This window comes from Oncorhynchus tshawytscha, linkage group LG02, assembly GCF_018296145.1.
Source record: "Oncorhynchus tshawytscha isolate Ot180627B linkage group LG02, Otsh_v2.0, whole genome shotgun sequence".
NCBI classification, from domain to species: Eukaryota; Metazoa; Chordata; class Actinopteri; order Salmoniformes; family Salmonidae; genus Oncorhynchus; species Oncorhynchus tshawytscha.
Genome location: NC_056430.1, coordinates 20,749,309 through 20,771,886, shown reverse-complemented (window position 1 = coordinate 20,771,886; position 22,578 = coordinate 20,749,309). Strand labels below are relative to the sequence as shown.

General features: G+C 43.7%; 1 protein-coding gene across 3 annotated transcripts in view; it reads left to right on the top strand.

Moving 5' to 3' along the window:
• Positions 1–20,062, top strand: part of LOC112219664 (rho GTPase-activating protein 39) — a 51,098-nt gene extending 31,036 nt beyond the window's left edge. The window contains exons 3-10 of one of the 3 annotated variants that reach the window (XM_024381129.2): positions 9,127–10,390; positions 12,456–13,158; positions 13,278–13,367; positions 15,432–15,505; positions 15,903–16,102; positions 17,428–17,519; positions 17,601–17,770; positions 18,053–20,062. In XM_024381129.2, coding sequence (XP_024236897.2) covers positions 9,127–10,390; positions 12,456–13,158; positions 13,278–13,367; positions 15,432–15,505; positions 15,903–16,102; positions 17,428–17,519; positions 17,601–17,770; positions 18,053–18,247 — 2,788 coding nt within the window. In that variant the 3' untranslated portion in view covers positions 18,248–20,062. The other 2 variants (XM_024381137.2, XM_024381147.2) reach the window with 2 other exon arrangements.
• The last annotated feature ends 2,516 nt before the right edge of the window (positions 20,063–22,578 follow it).

Below are 22,578 nucleotides of genomic sequence, written 5' to 3'. Positions count from 1 at the left end.
AATGAAAGCAAAAGTACATACAACCTGGTTATCATCACATTTCTCTGACTCATAGTAGAGACATCACCAGTAGATTGATTTAGGAAATTAGGAGGAGTCTGTGTTTTAAATAGTTGAGTCACACATTGACTGGATGTTTACAGGTCTGACACAAGCTCTGCCACTTTCATCTGTGTGTGCTCTCTGAGTCTGGACTAACAGCAGCGCTTTAAAGACTTTGGAAATAGCACGCGTACTCTTTTATCTCTGTGCTCCTGGCTTGGTAAGATCATTTCTTGGCTCTCGCCAGATGTCGACTAAAGTCAGACTCTTATGATGTCGTTTTTTCCAGTTAAGAGGTAACACTTTGAACTTTAAGCATAACGATCTGGTTAAATGGGTCTGGGTGGCTGGCGCTCGTTGTGACAATGTCCTTATTTCTTTCTCTTCCAGTTTCACTTTCTTCTTTGTGAAGTTGAAGTTTTATGGTGTCCTCAGAAAACTAGATTACAGACCAACTTTTTAATGTTTTTTTTTAACTAGAGCAGCACGTCCAGCCTGCTTTAAGCATTCCCATGTCACTGGACCTAGATGTCTTCATATACAGAGTACTGTGCTATGCTGAGACGCCTTCCATTGCTCTGATGAAGGCCAGTGGCACCACATGTGCACCAGTCTCTGGCATGACAAGCATGCTATATCAATTGACTTAAAGTATCCATTCACCTCAACCATGAGAATCAATGAGCAATATGAGCATGGTGTTTCTGTGGCTCACATGACACACCTCCAGATCAGTGTTAATTGAGAGGATGTGGTTTTATCACTGTAATCCGAGGAGTGTGTTCTGATGGTGTATCTGATTCCATATGTGTCTCTCTGACCCAATGCTGGGATGGTCTCTCCCTATCACCATGTCCCACAGCCTGGATACTGGTGGGGGTCCCAGTGACTGTCCCCAGCCCTGCCCCAGGGCTCCTAGCTGGGTGGGGAGATTGCGTAGGGTGGAAGTGGGAGCTATGTGTAGCTGGTAGACATGATGTCTCAGAGCAGGGAGGTGCGTTCAGCTGTCTCACGACAGCTGGGTCTCTAACCTCAGAGGTGTCTTTGCAGGTCCCCTGTTTCTCATCTCACCCCTCTGCCACTCCTGCTTTTTAAGTCTTTATTGGGTTGTCTCTGTTACAGGTTGTTCTATCAGTTTTGCCAAGGCATATTCCTCTTGTTGGTTTCCTATGGCATAAAGTTATGTATTGAACCATGTGTCATGGGTAGAGGCTAGTAGTATCTGTGGATTGGCTGTGAAATTGACTTGTTTCCTTCCTCTATGCAGAGTGTGGTGATCTCATTGTCCAAAGTTCTGAGGTGTTTGTGTTTGTTCTCAGAGCCTGGCCTAGACGACCTCATTTCCTCTCCTGTCTGACAGAGGATCATAATAATAACCCCTGTTTTCAGACCCCCCGCTATTCCCTGTATGTTAGGGGTACTTCCCAATCCATATCCCTATCCCCCACAGTGACTGAGCTGATGGGTTTTCCAACCAAGGTTATTCCTGGAAGGAAAGAAAGAAAGAACATTTCTTGCTAATAGCTTAATATGTATATTCAGCTATAGCTTTTCCTACCACAATCACACTGAAGGAGTGGAGGTAGGAGCAGCGGACAGGGGCATAAGACACCAGAGCTGTCAACAAATAAAAATTTGCTGACCGTTAAGTGGATTTGCTGCTCCTTAACCCAATCTAATTACCCAGTCAGGCAAAGGATTCTAACTTAATTTCATCTTTCGGTTTTCCTCAAGGTCTCGTATATTAGCCAGCGCCTTAAGTAATGTGTATATCTATGGACAAAGGTGACTTGGTGATCTGAAATAAAATTGGATTTGATTTGATTTGATCCCTGTGTAAAACCAGATGCATCTTGTAAAATGGGCTGTACTTTTGTCTGAATGCTGGTGCCGTGTCTTTACTATGGATTAAATGATATGACATGCTATTTTACAAAATCAATTCTCTGTAATTAATATTACCTGATTAAACTAATCATGTAAATGTAATTAACTAGGAAGTCAGGGCACCACGGAATAATGTTTATAGAGCCGTTGTCTTCCGAATAAATTCTTAAAGACCTGGTAATCTTTTATATCAATAGCAGACAATTATTAATCGTCACCTTATTCAGTCTCATCTGAACGTCGTAAAACTTGGTTATCTTCACAAACCCTGGCTAACCAATTGAATCAGCAATACAAAATTTGGTTGAATTATTTATTTACTAAATACCTAAATAGTCACACAGAAGTACATATACACAGGATGGATCATACATTGATTACTAATTATGTAATAAAAGAAAACGTCCCTAGAGGACAAAACCGATATGACGGCTGGTTACACAAAGAAAGGGGGTTGGGTTTGAAAGAAAGCGCGGGAAGACTGAGGAACAAAAGGATTGGGTCTCTATCAAACCTTTATGAAGCTATGCTATCGTAAATACAGAATCTTATGCATTCTAAATAACCGCCCATTCGGGAAAAGGAAAATGCAAGAAATATATTTACTCTGAGCTGCGCTTCGATAGGTTTTTCGAAGATGGAAGGCTGGGTTGCGTTGAAAGTACCCTGTCATTCTGAGGAGATTGTTCGTCCTTTCCTAGGCCACGCACATTTACAGCTGCTGCTGATAACTCGATGTTTCGGATGTATCCTTTCTTTAGTGAATAAGAGTTCAAAGTTCACACCAATTTGCCATACTATAAGCTCATGCTGTATTCTGGCTGGTATAGGCGAAATTCATCTTTCCAGCATGGCGATCGTCACCCTCACATTGAAATTTGCTCTTTTAAACATATGGCCATCAGTCCTCACATCATCGGGAACACAATGTTAATTTCGTTAGGTTGTAGTTGTTCAACCTTTTGCAACCATAGCTCACGCTGAAGTTGGCTTAGTTCGCCGCGAATTGGGTCATTGGGGATCTTATAGAAATGTAGAAAAGGTGTTGGTTCATCATTTCCAACCAATGCCTATTCACGTGAGCGTGGCCACTGATTGAGCATATTTGACTTATGAAAATAATTCTCTCATTTTAAAAACTAAAATTACATTTAATCTTTTCACAAATAGTTTCATATTTAAACATTTAAATTGCACAACAATTCCATGTAAATTTGATGTGTAGACTAGAATTTGTAGACTTTCCAAGATACAGTTAATGTCGTCCAATCATCAGTAATAATGTCTCAGACGACAACTGATCTGACATCATATTATTTAAGTACCAATGGATACTTTCAACTGGTTGGATTACTGAAATATTGTTCTGTTCCCAACCTTTTGAAATGAACATACTCTCTTTATGTTAACAAAGGGCTTTCCAAGAGTCCATTCTGTAGAGTAGAGAGAGAAAATGGGGAATGGTATTTATGGGGGTTATAAACCACACCCACAGGGCAACGTCATGACACTGGTAATGTTCATATTCTGTTTGATTGTGGAATATAATCCCTTTAGTTAACATTATGTGAAGAGAACCCTACAGCCACTGTGGTCGGTGTGATGGAACACAGGGCTACAACACAGGCTATTTATGATTCTGGTAAAGCACACATGTTGACAAAGTGTCAATGAACCAGTAAGCTCAGGACTGACATATTTATCTTACTTAAGAGTGTCTGTCTGTCTGCTTAAGAAAATCAGTAGGTAGTCTTTAGATGGGCCACTGCTCCATAGAGAGTCGTTGCCATGACGATAGCAGAACCATGCATTGCCTAATGCAAGGATGTCAAACATACGGACCACATGGGTGGTTTGAGTGAATTTTTTATTTTTATAAAATAATCGAACAAACTCACTAATTTAAAATAACAAAAACTGAATGGAAACTGTGTAGGAATTCAAATGGACCTACATTTATACAGTTACTTAACTGTCCAGCTCACTAAAGCTAGACAGTCAGGGAGTATAGCAAATTTAAAAAAGATGGAAAGAGGACTATCTTGCCAATGTTTCCACTCATTCCCAATGGCACTCTCCCACAACTAATCTCCCTCTCATTCTCTCTCGTTCTCCATCTCTCAGTTCAATTCAAATGGCTTGGGAAACATATGTTTAGATTACCAAAGCAAGTGGAATCTCTCTTTCTCTGTCCTCCCTCTTCACTCCCATTTTCTTACCACTGTGCTTTCTAACACTCTGTCTCTCTTTTAGAAGTGAGATCAGGCTAGTTGGGTGGTAAGTACAGTATAGTTGGATTAGGACTGCTACAGTGAGGAAAGCTTGTATATAGTGCTACTGTGGGCATTGGCATCAAGCCAGATATGATCATGATAATCTTCTACTGCACACTGGCTGTGCTAACAATCAACATTATGTGCCAATGCTGCAGGGCTGAAAAAACTAGCCTGGCCTGGTTTGTACCACCCTGGGTGTGGTGTGACAATGACAAGTAAATAACAGACACAAAGCCAGATGAAATCCCCAGCTCTGCTCTCACCACTGGGAGCTAGACTTAGCATGTCTCCTATCCTATCATTATATTCTGTGACTCTGGTTTAACCTCAAAACAACTTCCAAGCAGAGGATTGTGTTTCAGTTTTTGTTACTGGTCATGTTAAACAGGACTGACATCATTTAGTGTGTGGATAGAATTAGAACTCGGGTAGATTTGGGCTCCAGAGTGGCGCAGAGGTCTAAGGGACTGTATCTCAATGCTAGAGGCATCACTACAGACCCTGGTTCGTTTCCAGGCTGTATCGCAACCGGCCATGATTGGGAGCCCCATAGTGCGGTGCACAATTCGTCCAGTATCGTCCGGGGTTTGGCCGGGATAGGCTATCATTGTAAATAATAATTTGTTCTTAACAGACTTGCCTAGTTAAATAAAATAAATAAAATAGTATGGGAATGTAGAGTTTCATGGCAGTGATGCTGTCTTGATCTCAGCTCATTGTGTGGGGACCTAGACAATGTGCTTTCATATATTGATGCTCTACTGGCCGAGACAGGAAATAGACCCCCCCCCCTCTCTCTCTACAGGGACATCAGTCATAAACCAAACCACTCACAACTGGAGAATGAGACAAGTCATAAATAAGACAGATCCATTAAGTTAATTGACCACTTGTCTTGAGTAGTAACCTGATGATATGTGGGTGTATGTATAATGTGCTTAGCATGTGATCATTGTGCTACGTTATATGTGGTCTTTGGCAATTTGCATAAATTCCTTCTTTCCCCTGCAATGTTAACTGTAATGTAGCCCAATCTGTGCCATAGTAAACTCTATTAAACTGGTGGTTTTATACAGTGGGGCAAAAAAGTATGTAGTCAGCCACCAATTGTGCAAGTTCTCCCACTTAAAAATATGAGAGAGGCCTGTAATTTTCATCATAGGTACACTTCAACTATGACAGACAAAATGAGAAGAAAAAAAATCCAGAAAATCACATTGTAGGATTTTTAATGAATTTATTTGCAAATTATGGTGGAAAATAAGTATTTGGTCACCTACAAACAAGCAAGATTTCTGGCTCTCACAGACCTGTAACTTCTTCTTTAAGAGGCTCCTCTGTCCTCCACTCGTTACCTGTATTAATGGCACCTGTTTGAACTTGTTATCAGTATAAAAGAGACCTGTGCACAACCTCAAACAGTCACACTCCAAACTCCACTATGGCCAAGACCAAAGAGCTGTCAAAGGACACCAGAAACAAAATTGTAGACCTGCACCAGGCTGGAAAGACTGAATCTACAATAGGTAAGCAGCTTGGTTTGAAGAAATCAACTGTGGGAGCAATTATTAGGAAATGGAAGACATACAAGACCACTGATAATCTCCCTCGATCTGGGGCTCCACGCAAGATCTCACCCCTTGGGGTCAAAATGATCACAAGAACGGTGAGCAAAAATCCTAGAACCACACGGCGGGACCTAGTGAATGACCTGCAGAGAGCTGGGACCAAAGTAACAAAGCCTACCATCAGTAACACACTACGCCGCCAGGGACTCAAATCCTGCAGTGCCAGACGTGTCCCCCTGCTTAAGCCAGTACATGTCCAGGCCCATCTGAAGTTTGCTAGAGAGCATTTGGATGATCCCGAAGAAGATTGGGAGAATGTCATATGGTCAGATGAAACCAAAATATAACTTTTTGGTAAAAACTCAACTCGTCGTGGACAAAGAATGCTGAGTTGCATCCAAAGAACACCATACCTACTGTGAAGCATGGGGGTGGAAACATCATGCTTTGGGGCTGTTTTCCTGCAAAGGGACCAGGACGACTCACCCGTGTAAAGGAAAGAATGAATGGGGCCATGTATCCTGAGATTTTGAGTGAAAACCTCCTTCCATCAGCAAGGTCATTGAAGATGAAACGTGGCTGGGTCTTTCAGCATGACAATGATCCCAAACACACCGCCCGGGCAACGAAGGAGTGGCTTCGTAAGAAGCATTTCAAGGTCCTGGAGTAGCCTTGCCAGTCTCCAGATCTCAACCCCATAGAAAATCTTTGGAGAGAGTTGAAAGTCTGTGTTGCCCAGCAACAGCCCCAAAACATCACTGCTCTAGAGGAGATCTGCATGGAGGAATGGGCCAAAATACCAGCAACAGTGTGTGAAAACCTTGTGAAGACTTACAGAAAACGTTTGACCTCTGTCATTGCCAACAATGGGTATATAACAAAGTATAGAGATAAACTTTTGTTATTGACCAAATACTTATTTTCCACCATAATTTGCAAATAAATTCATTAAAAATCCTACAATGTGATTTTTTTTCTTTCTCATTTTGTCTGTGAAGTGTACCTATGATGAAAATTACAGGGCTCTCTCATCTTTTTAAGTGGGAGAACTTGCACAATTGGTGGCTGACTAAATACTTTTTTGCCCCACTGTATAAATAACAGTAATTTTACATGTTTGTTTTTTTGCATTGGCAAATTATGTAATTTTGCAATAGAAAGGTTTGTATCAATATCAGACCAAAATTCAAGATCGTAAGTAGAGGTAGCATCACTCACATCACCAACCCAGACCATAACAGAAGGTCCCCCATTTCAAAGAGCTCAGACAGCAGCAGCAGCACATTTACAGCTGTCTCCCACCTCAGGCTGTCACACTCTGCAGTGAGAACTAACACAGCCCAGACACTGGCCGTTTTGAAGTGGCTTCCATGGGGAGGCAGGTAGTCTAGTGGTTAGAGCATCGGGCCAGTATCCGAAAGGTTGCAAGATCGAATCCCTGAGCTGACAAGGTGGAAATCTGTCGTTCTGCCCCTGAACGAGGCAGTTAACCCACTGTTCCTAGGCCATCATTGAAAATAAGAATTTGGTCTTAACTGACTTGTCTAGTTAAATAAAACATTTTAAAATCCTCTCTGCAGCGTGTTACTAGTCTCTGCTCCCTGGGACAGGGCTGTATGTGCAATGCTATGCTGGGAGGTGGCTCAGGCCTAACTGTTTATGGGCTGTGGAAGCTATATCTGATCAACTGTTTTGAAGAGACTGTTTACATTCAAATCACTGAAATGGCGTGACTCAGACAGAGAGAAAGACAGAGAGAATGCAATGCAGTGGCTGAGGTAAGAAGGGTGTAAATAAGTTTTGAGCTTGGTTTGGGAAGCTCTAGCCCCAGGGAATTGTTTCTGTATTGTTACAAACTACAGACGGTAGCTAGGGGGTAGGTGTGGGGACAGAGACCACTCCGCCTCTTTTTTTCCCTCCTCTCTGTCCTCTTCCTTACACCCCTGCTCAGCTCCCCAGTGACTCCTGTCCTGAGCCTTAGGAGGAAGTGTGTGACGCAGTGGGTCAGTCTGTTAGATATCTGGCTGCAGAAGGACAGAGGTATTCAGGTTTAATATTGTTTAGTGTGTTATTGGCTATAAAGTAAAGGGGGAGGGCAGAAGGTAAGTCTCTGCTTTTCTAATTCTTGGTCTGTACTGCTAATATTGTAACGCATGCTTAACCTTTTGATTAAGTAATCAGATAACTCTTATGTTGTATGGTAGGAGTTGTTTCAGTCTCATTTGGTCAGGTGGATAGAAGTATGTAGGGCTGTGGCGGTCACACAAAATGTTGTATTCCTTGAATGTCAAGCAAATAACTGCTGGTCTCGCGGTAATTGACCGTTAATTAACATAAACACATTTAGTATCTCCTGGCTTCCACATACACTACCAGTCAAAGGTTTTAGAACACCTACTCTGGGATGCTGGCCTTCTAGGCAGAGTTGCAAAGAAAAAGCTATATCTCAGACTGCCCAATAAAAATAAAAGATTAAGATGGGCAAAATAACACAGACACTGGACAGAGGAACTCTGCCTAGAAGGACAGCATCCCGGAGTCGCCTCTTCACTGTTGACATTGAGACTGGTGTTTTGCATGTACTATTTAATGAAGCTGCCAGTTGAGGACTTGTGAGGCGTCTGTTTCTCAAACTAGACATTCTAATATACTTGTCCTCTTGCTCAGTAGTGCACCTGGGCCTCCCACTCCTCTCTATTCTGGTTAGAGCCATTTTGCACTGTTCTGTGAAGGGAGTAGTACACAGCAGGGAACGAGATATTCAGTTTCTTGGCAATTTCTCTCATGGAATAGTCTTCATTTCTCAGAACAAGAATTAGACTGACGAGTTTCAGAAGAAAGTTTTTTGTTTCTGGCCATTTTGAGCCTGTGATCGAACCCACAAATGCTGATTCTCCAGATACTTAACTAGTCTAAAGAAGGCCAGCTTTATTGCTTCTTAATCAGGACAACAGTTTTCAGCTGTGCTAACATAATTGCAAAAGGGTTTTGTAATGATCAATTAGCCTTTTAAAATGATAAACTTGAATTAGCTAACACAACGTGCCATTGGAACACAGGAGTGATGGTTGCTGATAATGGACCTCTGTATGCCTATGTAGATATTCCATAAAAAAACCTTTTCCAGCTACAACATTGTTATTGTTGTAAATTACTTACAACAATAACAATGTCTACACTGTATTTCTGATCAATTTGATGTTGTTTTAATGGACAAAACATTTCCTTTTCTTTCAAAAACAAGGACATTTTTAAGTGACCCCAAACTTTTGAGCGGTAGTGTATGAGTGTACGATATCTCTTTAAATCTAAACCCAGATCTCATCCTTTCCCTCATTATCTCTCTATTCCAGGGAGCTCTCTCAGAGATGGCAGCCTTCCCCAGTGTCTAAGGCAGCCATATTGGTCAACGTGAACAGTGTCAGTCGGATCCAGCCTGGAGGCCCATCTAGCCCGGCCCTGCAACTCCATCACCATAACACACACACCAAGCCCAGTGGCCACCAGACCTTCACCCTCCTCCCCCTCAGCAGCAAGCCCCCGTGGGCCCACTCCTGCATTGCCCAGCGCTACAAGACCGCTCCCTCTGGCAAGATGGCCGCCGATGCCCACCACCTAAGGAAGACGGGCAATGGAAGCTTCTATCTGGTGTCCTCTGACCCTCCCCAAACCCCAGGCAATCTCAGGTCCCAGCTCAGCACCCCCAGGTCAGTGTCACCCCAGTATGCCTCCACATTTCCCCTCTACGATGACGAGGGATCACAGTGTCCCATCTATGATGAGCCTCCTGCGGACATGGAGGTGGAGGGGGCTAACCTCCATAATGGGCCTGGTGGTCTGTCCCGCCTCACCCCCACACACAGCCTGCAGAAGCTCAGGTTCCTCCAGCACCCTGGCTCCTCTCACTCAATCTCTAGGCACAAGAGGAACCCCTCTGACTACAGTCCTGCTGGCCTGGAGGGCATCAGGCACATGGTCAATGTGGACCCCAAACAGGCCCTTCTGTCCACCTCCGCTGGCCTCAACCTCACCCCCACCCCACGGCCGGACCCCCTCTTGGCCCAGCCCCAGAGGGAGTCAGGGATCCCAGTGATGCCAGGTATCCTGGAGAAGAAGCAGACATGGCGGGCCCTGGAGGCCAGTGTGTTGAGGGCGATGGAGGCTCGCCACAACAGGCAGAGCAGCCAGGACTTCCACACACCTCCAAGGCCCCGGACCACCATCACCTACCAGGACTCTGGCTACTCCACTGGGCCCTCACCCAGCCTGAGGAGGAAGAGCCGGCGGAGGGTGGGGGCCGGGGGGAGACCAGGCTCAGTGGGCAGCAGCGGGGACCTGTGTGCCCTCAACGAGAAGGTGATGTTGGAGATGAGGGAGGTGGTGAGCCGCTCCAACACCATGAGGGAGATGAAGGCTGGAGACCTGGGGGCGCGAGAAGACGTCCACTCCGCCAGCCGTTTGCTGAGCAGGGTAGGTAATCATAGCATCCCGGCCCTGGCGCCGCTGGAGATGACAGGAAGGCAGAAGAGGACCTATGAGAAGGTGGACAGCCTGAAGAAGAGCATCACCAGCCAAGCCAGCCTCTCCTCACCAGATACCCCCGGACCCCCCTTACAGGTACACATACGCTCCGGTGTTTGTCTTTGTCTCGTCTCTGTCACCCGTCTCTGACTGTCTGTGAGAGATTAGATCTGATAAATTGAATAGTTCTGGTTTGTCTACTTGGTTAAAACCCTGACTGGTCCTTATTGTTGTGCGACCTGTTTATGTAGAACGGTCTGTTTTGTTTTGTCTGGAGGTAGTAAAATTGCTGGTGCCTTTCCAGGACTACTTTCATTGCTAGACTAGTGAGAGCATCTCAATTCCAAGTTAAAGTTGTGCACACCACAGTAAGGACAGATAAGCTCATTAGGCCTATCATATAACTAGATGAATGTGATTCATTTAATTTTGACTCAGCAGTGTAATATAATACACACACTCACACACTGTCAGGGGGTTGACTTATTAGGCTAGTACAGGTGCACATGATTTGAGTTAGGGGAGCATTTTCCCTCTCATGAACAATTTACATAAGCAACAGTTTAGAGCCATAGCAGATCTTTAGTGTTATGAGCACTGCCAAATATAATCCCAAACGCCCTCTCAACAACGCAACCCTCTCCATATCATGTGAGTTTCAGTATTCCAATGAAACTACAGATCCAAAAAGGTAATGATGTTTGAATAAAAAAAATATTGTATAAAACAAGACCTGTAAAAATAACTATTAGACTGGACAGTGGTAGGAGTGTCAGGCTCAGAGGCCGCACTGGTCCATTACATGGTTCCCCCTGGTCAGGAAGGAGGGCCACTGTGTCCCATATGGCACAGGGTTAGAGAGCTGGGTAGGGGTGGGGCTCAGGGACTGGTGCCATGGGGGGTTGGTACTGAAGCGATCACATTTAAATAAATATTGGAAATGGGCCCCTAAGCCTGTTCTTGAATAGTCCACAGACCTGCTGTTATATCATGATACACACAGATATGCACGTACAAAATGCTCACACACACACTTCTGGTTGTTGACTATACCCCTGTATAGCTTTGCCTATATTGTTCTATCCTTTCCACTGTAGAGAAGCAGAGGATTTACTCATTTTTCAAAACCCAGTGAACCCAAGGGTTTAAAGCCAGCACGGAAATGTGATCGGTTTTAACTGTGTAATCTGTATATACAACCCTGAATGTTTCATATTGAAATCTGATTTTAAGGACTTTGGACATTATTGGCCTCCTTAAATAGAAATGCAGAGTTGAATTTCTACCGTGTCATGGGGCATCTTAAAACAATCTGTATAAAAGAGAGGGAGAATTATAGAAGATATACTTCATACTGTCAATGTTCCTTTGCCTTGTTCCATTTGATCTTAAACAGTGACCCATGCCACTCATTTAAGACCATGAAGTCCATATGACCATAAAGAAGTACTGCCAAACCCAAATCTGGAGATCTACACTCAGGAACCCTAAATGTAAATTCCAGGCTCTTTGGCACATTCCAACCCCATATTACATCATGGTCACATTGAAGAAATATGTTTAACATTGTATGTTCAGATAGTAAATTCCTGATTTGATTTGGCCTGGGTTTCTTTTTGTTCCTGGATGTTTCTCTGAGGCTGACCAGAGCTGGATTACTGGTTTGGTTTTCACTGTGAAGGGGATGTGACTGTGGATAGGGCTCCTTATAGGCAAGAAATCCCACTTGTGATCAGATGGTGGATTTGCACATGTAGTGTTGAATGAGAGGTGGGTCGGGGCAGAACAAAGGTAGGGGCTCCTCACCTGCTCCTGACGAAAAAGGCCAATGTGGATATTGGGGCATTTATGGGTGATGAGGTTCCTTTCCATCTTTAGAGAATTAATGTGCCTATCCTGCACAATTCCCCCTGGAGCCCTCAATACTGCAGAGCAGAGGAAAGGCAGCTCATCCACATTGAGAAGACTGCAGCTGTGGACATACAGTACATCAATACATCAATACATACATCAATACATACATCAATACATACATACATACATACATCAATACATACATACATGCATACATACATACTGCTGCACTGACACTTTCTCTCTGCCTCTCTCTTCCCTCACCCCTCTCTCTCTCCTCTGTCTTTCCTCTCTCCTTCTCCTGAAGGTGGGGACCATGGAACTGAAGGCTCAGTTGGACAGCAGGAAGAAAGGTACGGTAGATGGACAAACAGGCTCACTGGGCCCCCACCACCAACTCTCCATCTCCCGTGACAACAGAGAGGGAGGAGGAATAGGAGGCTCCTACCACCAGCTCTCTTACGCCAGACTGCGCCAGCCCCCGACCACAGACACCTCAGGCATGGCGGACTGGGCCAGCAAGCACCTGAACATGCACACCCAGGGCCTGTTCCGCCGCCGTGTCTCCATCGCCAACATGCTCTCCTGGAACCGCGGCTCCATCAAGAAGCCCATGCTGGTGACCAGCGACCGCGCTGTGAGGAAGGAGGCCTGTGAGATGTTCAAGCTGGTCCAGGCCTACATGGGAGACAGACCCTCCCGCCTAGACCGCCGCCACACTGCCCTGCTCATCATCACTAAGTGCTGGGGCACGCAGGGCCTTAGGGACGAGCTGTATGTGCAGCTGGTGAGGCAGACCACGGGCAACACCAGCCCAAGGAGCCTGGCTGCAGGCTGGGAGCTGATGGCCGTCAGCCTGGCCTTCTTTGCCCCCTCGCCCAAGTTCCGCTGCTACCTGGAGGGATACATCCAGAGGCACTCGGATCCGAACAGCGACAAGAAACAGGGTGGGTCGTATTTCCCTGATTCCTCCGTCACTCTGTCTATGGGTGTCATTAACAGCATGACAGGTATAGTTTGAAGGGTGTGATGGTTTGAATTGATTTTTACCTCTTCTCTTCTGTTTGCTCTTTGTGGATGTTATTAGATTCTCTGAATGGCCCTTTAACTTCTGCCTTTTGGTTTCCAGTGACTCAGTTCACACTAGAGCAGCAAGACATGAAACTGAAGAAGAACTCAAAGTCCAGAAAGAAACGGAAACAGAATACAGATGAAGAAGGTAGGTCTGAGATCACTAAGATTCATGTTTAGTATGAGGGACGTTTTCCAAAGTTGCCAAGGAGGAAGTCTGTTGGGGAGTGCTGAAGTGAGAGGCAAATAATTTGTAACTTGTCAAGATTGTCTGTTATTTCCTTATGGGTTAGAAACCATTACAAACCAAACATGGTTCATATCTATCTCACTGCAGATTAAGAATTTGGAGAGAAGTAGAAATGTGTAATTATATGTGAAGAATTTGCAGTGAAATGGAAATTCATACTATGTCACTTGACTACCATGCTGATATTTAGAGTTTCCCTGGTAGATTATGAATAGTTATGACTAGTTTTCACAAAATACAACAGGAGGTGATAAAAGAGCAGATTGACGACATGGGGGCCATGTTAATGGTTCTCTCTGGCAATCCCACATTACTTGTCCATCAATGATTTAAGGAAAGCCACTACACATTACCCCATTAGGGCAACTCACAATAGCAGCCTTGATAGTGTCATCAGCGAGGACCTATACTCATCTCGTGACATTGATCACACTAGTGAACTCACACACATTGTACAGCAATGACTGTGCCACCAGCCTATACACTGGACAACGTCAGTGACTCATAAGCCATGAGGAATGGTTACCCTTCATGGGTGTGACTCATTGAGAGGTTTTCAGATATTGGCTGGAATAATGACTTGAGGGAGAGGGCTATTACATTACTCACGATGTGGGCCCACCAGCCAACCACAGGGGAAAGCCTCCTCACAAACAGCACAATGAGAGCTGCTGTCTGTTTGATGGATAGACGGGCTGAAATGAAGGGTGGTGTTGTGACCACGGCATGGAACAGCTGTGAACAGAGGGGTGGGAGGGAGTCACGTGTGGGAACTGGAGGCCTCTTGTCTGGGCCTGGCCTAGGCTTCTTTTGGGCCAAGGCTGGGCTTCTCTTGGGCCAAGGCTGGGCTGAGGCCGGCCTTGCTTACTTGGATTGAAACACTTAGCTATGAAATGAGACTTGACTGAGGTAGCAACACTGACTAAACAGACCCCTTGGATAATCTCAGAGATACTTTCTGAACCCATGTGTTGGCAGGTGTCATCACATTCTATGCCTTGTGCTCTTAATCCTCTAATGAGTAGTGATTTCTCACGGATTCAGTTTGCTTTGTTGTTGCTTCTGCCTTATCAAAACAACATGTTCATTTGGACCACCGCTGGTGTTCAAACCTGCTCTCAGGCTGGGTAAAGAAAAGAACCCAACTCTTTATTTTCTTCCTCTATTGACTAGTGTATTCAGGGAGTCTTGGGGAAAACAGTGTGTTTTCTCAGAGATCAAGAGGGAAAATATCGGTATGATCTCTGTAATTAACTGTAATTACAGTCAAACTGGGCCAGATTAACGATGGCTGTGAACATGCATGGGAGTCCGTCACCCGTTTGCTATAAATCCAGGGGCTTTCAGTTCAGTCTAGGGAACATTCCGGTAAGGATGTTTTTCATCGCAGCACAAAGTTCTCCATCTGGCCGGGGTTCAGCCACCTGAGAGAGAGTTCTCTGGGAAGGAAGGACGATGGACGGGACCCCATGGGTGTGATGGGGAGGCTCGGGGGGGAGTGGAGGCCTGGTTTATGCGTAAACATGAGTTATCACAGTGACAGGGGTGTAGGTAGGGATACCTCTGCTCCCTCCGGTGTCCTAAGTGTCTGTCTGATGAATCACCTGGGACATGATGTGCTGGCTGGTTGGCTGACACCAGCCTCCCAGATTTTCTTACTGTACCGTGACAGTTGAGACATGTAAGCGCTGATCCCCATATGGCAGAATCACACTGCGAACATGTCTCTTCAATTACCTTCTTGGAAATATCTGACATCTGTGGGAACAAATAGCTTGTCCTTTTAGTGAGGAATTGTTTAACCCTTTATATGTTGACTCGGTTGGAAAGTTGCCCACATGATTTCCTCACTGAGAGAATGTATCTGTGAAGGTGTGAACTGCAGCTACAATGAGAGCTGTATTTCCCATGAGTCTCATTCCTCAGTTTTACAGTGGCCCTGTCTTCCTTCTCTCTTTACAGGTCTACCTATCAGCTCGTACGCAAAGTTCTGCTATCGCAAACTACAGAAAGTGGCCGTAACTGGAGGCAAAAAGGTGATTAGAGATATGAGCAGGGAAAGGGGGTGGGGAATGTCAACAGGTGGGGAAGCCTTGGGCAATAGTCAAAAAATGCCCGAATGCAGTCAAAACATAACCCCGCCATGAATTTCCCTCTCTTTTTTAATACCCACAGTGGACTGAACCAATACAGATGTTGATAGAAAGATAAGTCAAGCTGAATACATAAATATGGACTTTAGTCAGAAACAGATTATCATGGATAGATCCTTATTGGGACAGTCACAGACTTCAACATAAAGATAAGACATAGTTATAGTCTATTCCAGATATCATCTTTAATGTCCACAGTCATAGACATAATCATAGACATAGTCGTACATGTACAGTACAAAATGTCCTAGTAGTCACGATCTGTGAACCTCCCCTGCAGGGTCTACGTAAGCCCACTCTGGAGGAGATTGACCACAGCAGACGGGCCATCGTGACCCCCTCCCTGTTTGGCAGCTCCCTGGACGAGGTGATGGAGCGCCAGAGTGAACTCTTCCCAGACAGGAAGCTACCCTGGGTACAGGTGCAGCTCTCCCAATACGTCCTGGCACTGGGAGGGGCCCAGACCGAAGGCATCTTCAGGTGAGACTGACGGACAGGTCAGCCAATCACCTCATTGGACTTGGTGTATTCACCAGGGTTAGGGTGAATTACATTTCAATTCAAGTCATTTCAGAAAGTAAACTAAATTCCAATTCCACATTTTCCTAATTGAAAAGCATTGAAGAGAATTGGAATTTCAGTGTACTTCCTGAATTATCTGGAAATGGAATGGACTCCAACCCTGGTATTCACCAATGAGGTGTGGGGTAGTGTTGTGTGTTTAGCAAGGTAGCAGTCATAAGAGGAGATCTAGACAAAGCAAGTATCTAGACAAATGTATGTGTCAGCCTTGGTAGGTGGTCTCCTGAAGCAGTACAGTTTAAAGCCAATGTTCCCTGTGCAGCCTACTGTACAGAGACAAAAAACAGAGCAAACATTGTCTACCACTGCTCAAGAGCCCCTGGAGACCAGCAATGTTTAATGTGTAGTTAGTCTCTGTTTGGTCTTTCTGTAGCTGATTCAATTCCATATACGATTTTAAGGCTCGGACACATCGGTAGCATTTGCTGGGGAAGAGTACTTCGCACCTGCTTAATCGAATGTCCGGATATCTGAATGGACATTAAGATTTGATTACTTGTTTATTTTTTGGTTACAATGAAAAACTTTGTCTAAATTAAATATGATCTAAAGTGATATGCCATGACATTTGAAATGTAATAAAACATTTTTGAATGTAGTTTTTATAGCATGCGTTGAGCTACTGCTGCGCATCGGTATGCTATTTTCCCCACTTCAAATAGCAATTACAGGCGCTCTCCTAACATAGTTTCCACAATACCTAACACAGTATCTGGCCAGGTCGCAGTTGTAAATGAGAACTTGTTCTCAACTGGCCTACCTGGTTAAATAAATAAAGTGAAATAATTAAATGAAATAAACACAGATCAATGCAAAATACTCACCAGAAAACTTTTAGTAACAGAATCAGTTCTCTCATGGTGAAAATCAGACCTCTCTTTCACTGTTGCTGTCAGCCAAACTACTGGCGAAAAGCAGCATGTCCACTGTTTACCTCTGCCTTATGTATTTGCTTCATACATTTAAAAAATATATATAATTTAAACGACTATCCGGATATCCGAAACAATGTAATGATATTATTTGAATAGTAAAATCATTTTAAATGCCCATCCATAGAACAGAGTACCAGCCGTAATTTGCAAACCAATTCTACATGTAAAATGATGTCCACCAGCCACTCAACATTAGATTTTTAATTGTGGGGTTATAGTTCCTCCTAGTGGCCTTGCAGTGCAACTGTACTGAAAAATACTGATTATTGAATACTGCTTTTTCTGTAGGGTGCCAGGAGATATCGATGAAGTCAACGCACTTAAGCTTCAGGTCGACCAATGGAGGATCCCAGAAAACCGTTCAGACCCCAACGTACCTGGTGAGGTAGTCTGTACCTCTGTTATCTGTGTGTGTGCATGCTCGTGTGCACTAGTGTTAACACTGTCCCTCTCTCTTCCAGCCTCCCTTATGAAGCTTTGGTATCGTGAGTTGGAGGAGCCTCTCATCCCCATGGCCTTCTACAAGCAGTGTGTCAGTAACTATGATGACCCTGTAGCAGCTGTCAATGTTGTCCAGTGCCTGCCTGAGCTCAACAGACTGGTGCTGTGCTACTTCATCCACTTCCTGCAGGTAGTAATCACACAACACTGAACACTACAGCTAATGCACTGTACCTGTCCAGGACAACACTAGACAGTCATCCTGTCATACAACTATTATCATATTCAACCTTTGAGACATGGTCATTGGTCATGCAGTTGAAATGGAACAAATTATTACAAACTTGTCCTTAGTCATTCATTGTCTGTATCATTAATACAGAATATGGTCAATCTCAGTTTCAAGATTCTGTACATACTCTCCCTCTGTCCCTCACAATTCTTCTCCCTGTCCTCCACTAATTATCCCCAGGTGTTTGCTCAGCCTGGCAATGTGTCTGTTACTAAGATGGATGTCAATAACCTTGCCATGGTGATGGCCCCAAACTGCCTCCGCTGCCAGTCTGATGATCCACTAGTCATCTTTGAGAACACACGCAAGGAGATGTCCTTCCTGCGCATGCTCATCGTTCACCTGGACACCACTTTCATTGAGGGTGTTGTATAGACTGACTCCTGCCTTCCCTGACATCACATGCCCCATGGTCACAGAGAGATTCACTCTGTTTTTCTGTATGATGCCTGCCCCACTCCATTGACTGGTCTGAAAGCGCGAAGCAGCAACACATGCACTGGAAAATCATACTATATGTTATGAATTTGTTGTGCTTAATATCCTGGAGTGTATCTTTAATACTGTCACTTGACATTGGACCCGCCCTCTGTTCTACTGGCTGGCTGCAGAACAATACATACTGTATGTGCTGACTGCAGAGGAGATATTGTGCTCTTTGATGGAAACCCCACAATGATGACACTCAAAAAGACTACAAATGACTTCACATCATAGGTACTGGTTTTTATCCAGTTCGTTTTGATGATTTTTTAACTGCATGTCAAATCTAAATGTCCTTATGACTGAATGTGAAGTGCTATTGTTTCACTGGATATGTGGGCTGTGCATAAGGAGTTTCATATAGTTTGTATTGGACTTTGTCGTCAGGAAACAGGGCAACTGACAAACAGACCCGGGGTCCCTGCCTTATTTATATCTACATAGAAATCATGTTGATATTTGGCCTCTTTTGTCGGGCTGTGTGTGTGTTTTTGGGTGCGTGTGTGTGTGATGATGGGGAAAATATATTTAAAATGTCTCATTGGAAATAAGCTTGCCTGTGGTGTTTTAGTAGTTGTATTAACAAAAGCATGTTGATACTTTTATCTGAAGCGGCAGAGTACCACCACAGCTATTTTAATATACTGTACAGTCAGAGCCTACGTGTCAAAGTACAAACTGTAAGAAATAAGACCATGTGTTTTGGAGCTTATGTAAAATGCCCTTTTTTAGTGGTCTGTGGAGAGAGTGTTCTGCACTAAAAACCTTCTGGTGTTAAACTGCTGAGGAAGGAGGTTGTAAATGTATACTGTCTGGTACATGTATGTGTTGTACTGTACTGTGTATATGGGAGATATATTCAAGGCGATAAAACAATATCTCATTGAAAAGAGGCATAAACAAATGTATAAAGTACTACTGTCACATTTTCTTTGTGGTCTATAGATCTTTTGGCTCAGGTGTTCTGTTACAACAGTTTTAGTGATAACTGCTCTCTGCTTCCCGGTCTACCTGAAAGTCAGATTTTTACGTGCTCCAAAACTATAGATGGGGCACTCTGGTGATGCAGATAAGACTGTCCCTGAAGGCTTTGCTCATGTAAATAATGCTTGTAAATAGTAAAATCTATGGGTGTATTTTTTTAAATGATCCAGGGTAAAGGTGAATATTTCTGTTGCGATAGAGAAAAAAAACAGGTGTTTTTGTTGGTTTTTTAATTACTGCTCATTTCCTTGCTGTAAACTTGCCTTTGAAAATAGTACTGATTCAACCACTCTATGGAAGGATTGTTCATGAAAAATAAAGGTTTGTTTCTTTGTAGAACGGTTATCATTGATTTACTTGATTAAGTGTATAACAAAGTTCTCTATTATTGGTAGAGGGTATTGCCCCATGGTACTCCCTACATTCATGTCTGGTCCAAATGTCTTATGTCTTTGTTCTGTTTGAGTATTGTCATGAGCATGGTCCTCTGTTCTTTATGGTTGTCATGTCATTGTCCTAGAATGAAAAAAAACATGTTTTTTTACATAATGTAGAGCAGAAGTTGCAGAAAATGAAATTAACAATATGATTGGGATAAAAACCATGTCTCTAAATAAAGAACATTTTGCCTGGAATAAAAAAGAGCACTATTCAAGAAATAATAGCATGATAAATGTCCTGAGTGATAAGATGTCAAATAGCCTAGCCTACTATTGATGTCAATTTGCCATTGGAAGTACATGCAGTGTAAGCTGACTGTAAAAATAAAACATTAAATAATTGCTTGTGGTACAAGTCAGAGCCACATACAGTTGTGGCCAAATACATTGGCACCCTTGCACTTCTTAAATAATTCCCGATTTCTTATAAGTTGAGATTTATGAAAACATTTGGTCGATTGTTATTGGATTTTCAACATTACAGAACCAATGTTCTTTTTGTAAACTTAAATGTGCAATTATAATTAGGAAAATAATGAAATGGCATGGACAAAATTATGGGCACCCTGGAGCTAGTACTTGCTTGCACAACCTTAGGCCAAGATAACTGCACACAAACTTCTTGTAGCCATCAATGATCTTGCTGCACATTTCAACAATTTGGCCCACTTGTCAGCAGCAACCTGCTCTTGTTCTTTGATATTTGAGAGGTGCCCTCCACCAACTGCTGTTTCAGGTCTCACCATAGGACTTGGATGTGACTCAGATTTGGGCCCGGTTAACCAAAAGCATCTTAAGGCTATGTTCAATGGTTCAAACGATGAACATAGCCTTAATGTGCTTTTGGGCAACCAGCCCTGGACTCTTTGCTGACCACTCCAGAACAGTCCAGCATCTCATTCCTGAGTGCTTTTTTATGTGTGTTTGGGGTCGTTGTCCAGATGGAAGACTGACAACCTTCAATGCAGACACTGGGTTGAACATTGGATTTAAAAACACATGATCCTCTGCTGATTTCATGATACCTTGCACACATCCAAGGCCCCCAGTACCAGAGGCAGAAAATAAACCCCACAGCATTAATTAAACCTCCCCCATCTTTGATTGTAGCGAGGGTTTTATTTTTATTGAATGCTTAATTTGGTCGTCAGTAAACACAGCGCTGATCTGTGTTGCCCAAAATCACAAATTTGATTTAATTGGTCCACAGAACATTTTCCCTGGAATTTAGGCTTGTTTAGGTGGGTTTTTGGGAAGTTCAATCAGGCTTTTTTGTGTCTCCTTCAGTAGTGGGGTCTTCCTATGTTTACCGATGACAAAATGAATCATTCAAAGAAAATACCACCCTCCCTAATGGGGGAGGTTGGATAATGCTGTGGGGCTGCTTTGCTGCCTCTGGTACAGGGTGGCCTTGAATGTGTGCAAGACATCATGAAATCAGCAGATTATCAAGGTGTTTTGGAGTGCAATGTTCAACCCAGTGTCCACAAATTGTGTATCTGTTGAAAGTTGTGGGTCTTCCCCAAACACACATAAAGAAAACACCCAGGAATGGTTCTAGAAGAAACACTGGACTGCTTTGGAGTGGCCAGTGAAGAGTCCAGATCTGAACCACATCCATAACCTGTGGTGAGACCGGAAAACAGCAGTTGGAGGGAACCCCTAAAACGTTGAAGAATTAGAACAGTTTGCTGCTGAAGGATGAGCTGAATTACCAGTAGAAAGGTATAACTAAAATTAGCATTTGTTGGCAGTTATCTTGGCCAAAACTTGTGCAACCAAGTACTAACACAGTTCACAAAAATATAATTGGTTCTGCAATGTTGAAAATCCCATAAGGTGTGGAGAACAAATGTGTTTTCAATTTCAATTTATTTTAGAAGGAATAGAGAATTATTTAAGAAAAATGCAAGGGTGCCAATATATTGGGCCGCAACTGTATACAGTATAAACACTACATGGCCAAAAGTATGTGGACACCTGCTCATTGAACATCTCATTCCAAAATCATGGCCTTTAATATGGGCCTTCCCCAAACTGTTGACACAAAGTTGGAAGCACAGAATTGTCGACAATGTCATTGTATGCTGTAGCGTTCATGATTTCCCTTCACTGGAACTAAGGGGCCTAGCCCGAACCATGAAAAACAGCCACCGACCATTATTCCTCCTCGATCAAACTTTACAACTGGCACTATGCATTGGGGGAGGAAGCGTTCTCCTGGCATCCGCCAAACTCAGATTCGTCCGTCGGACTGCCAGATGGTGAAGCGTGATTCATAACTCCAGACAACGCATTTCCACTACTGGCAGCGAGCTTCAGTCGACGCTCCAGCCGACACTTGGCATTATACATGGTGATCTTAGGCTTGTGTGGGGCTGCTCGGCCATGGAAACCCATTTCATGAAGCTCCCAATGAACAGTTATTGTGCTTACATCGCTTCCAGAGGCAATCAAGGAAGCACTTGACGGTCCCGTTCTGTGAGCTTGTATGGCCTACCACTTCGCGGCTGAGCTGTTGTTGCTCCCAGATGTTTCCACTTCACAATAACAGCATTTACAGTTGACAGGGCAGCTCTAGTAGGGCAGACATTTGACAACCTACTTGTTGGAACGGTGGCATCCTATGACGGTGCCACGTTGAAAGTCACTGAGCGCTTCAGTACAGGCCATTCTACTGTCAATGTTTGTCTATGGAGATTGCATGGCTGTGTGCTCGATTTTATACACCTGTCAGCAACTAGTGTGGCTGAAATAGCTGAATCCACTCATTTGAATGGGTGTCCACATAGTTTTTAC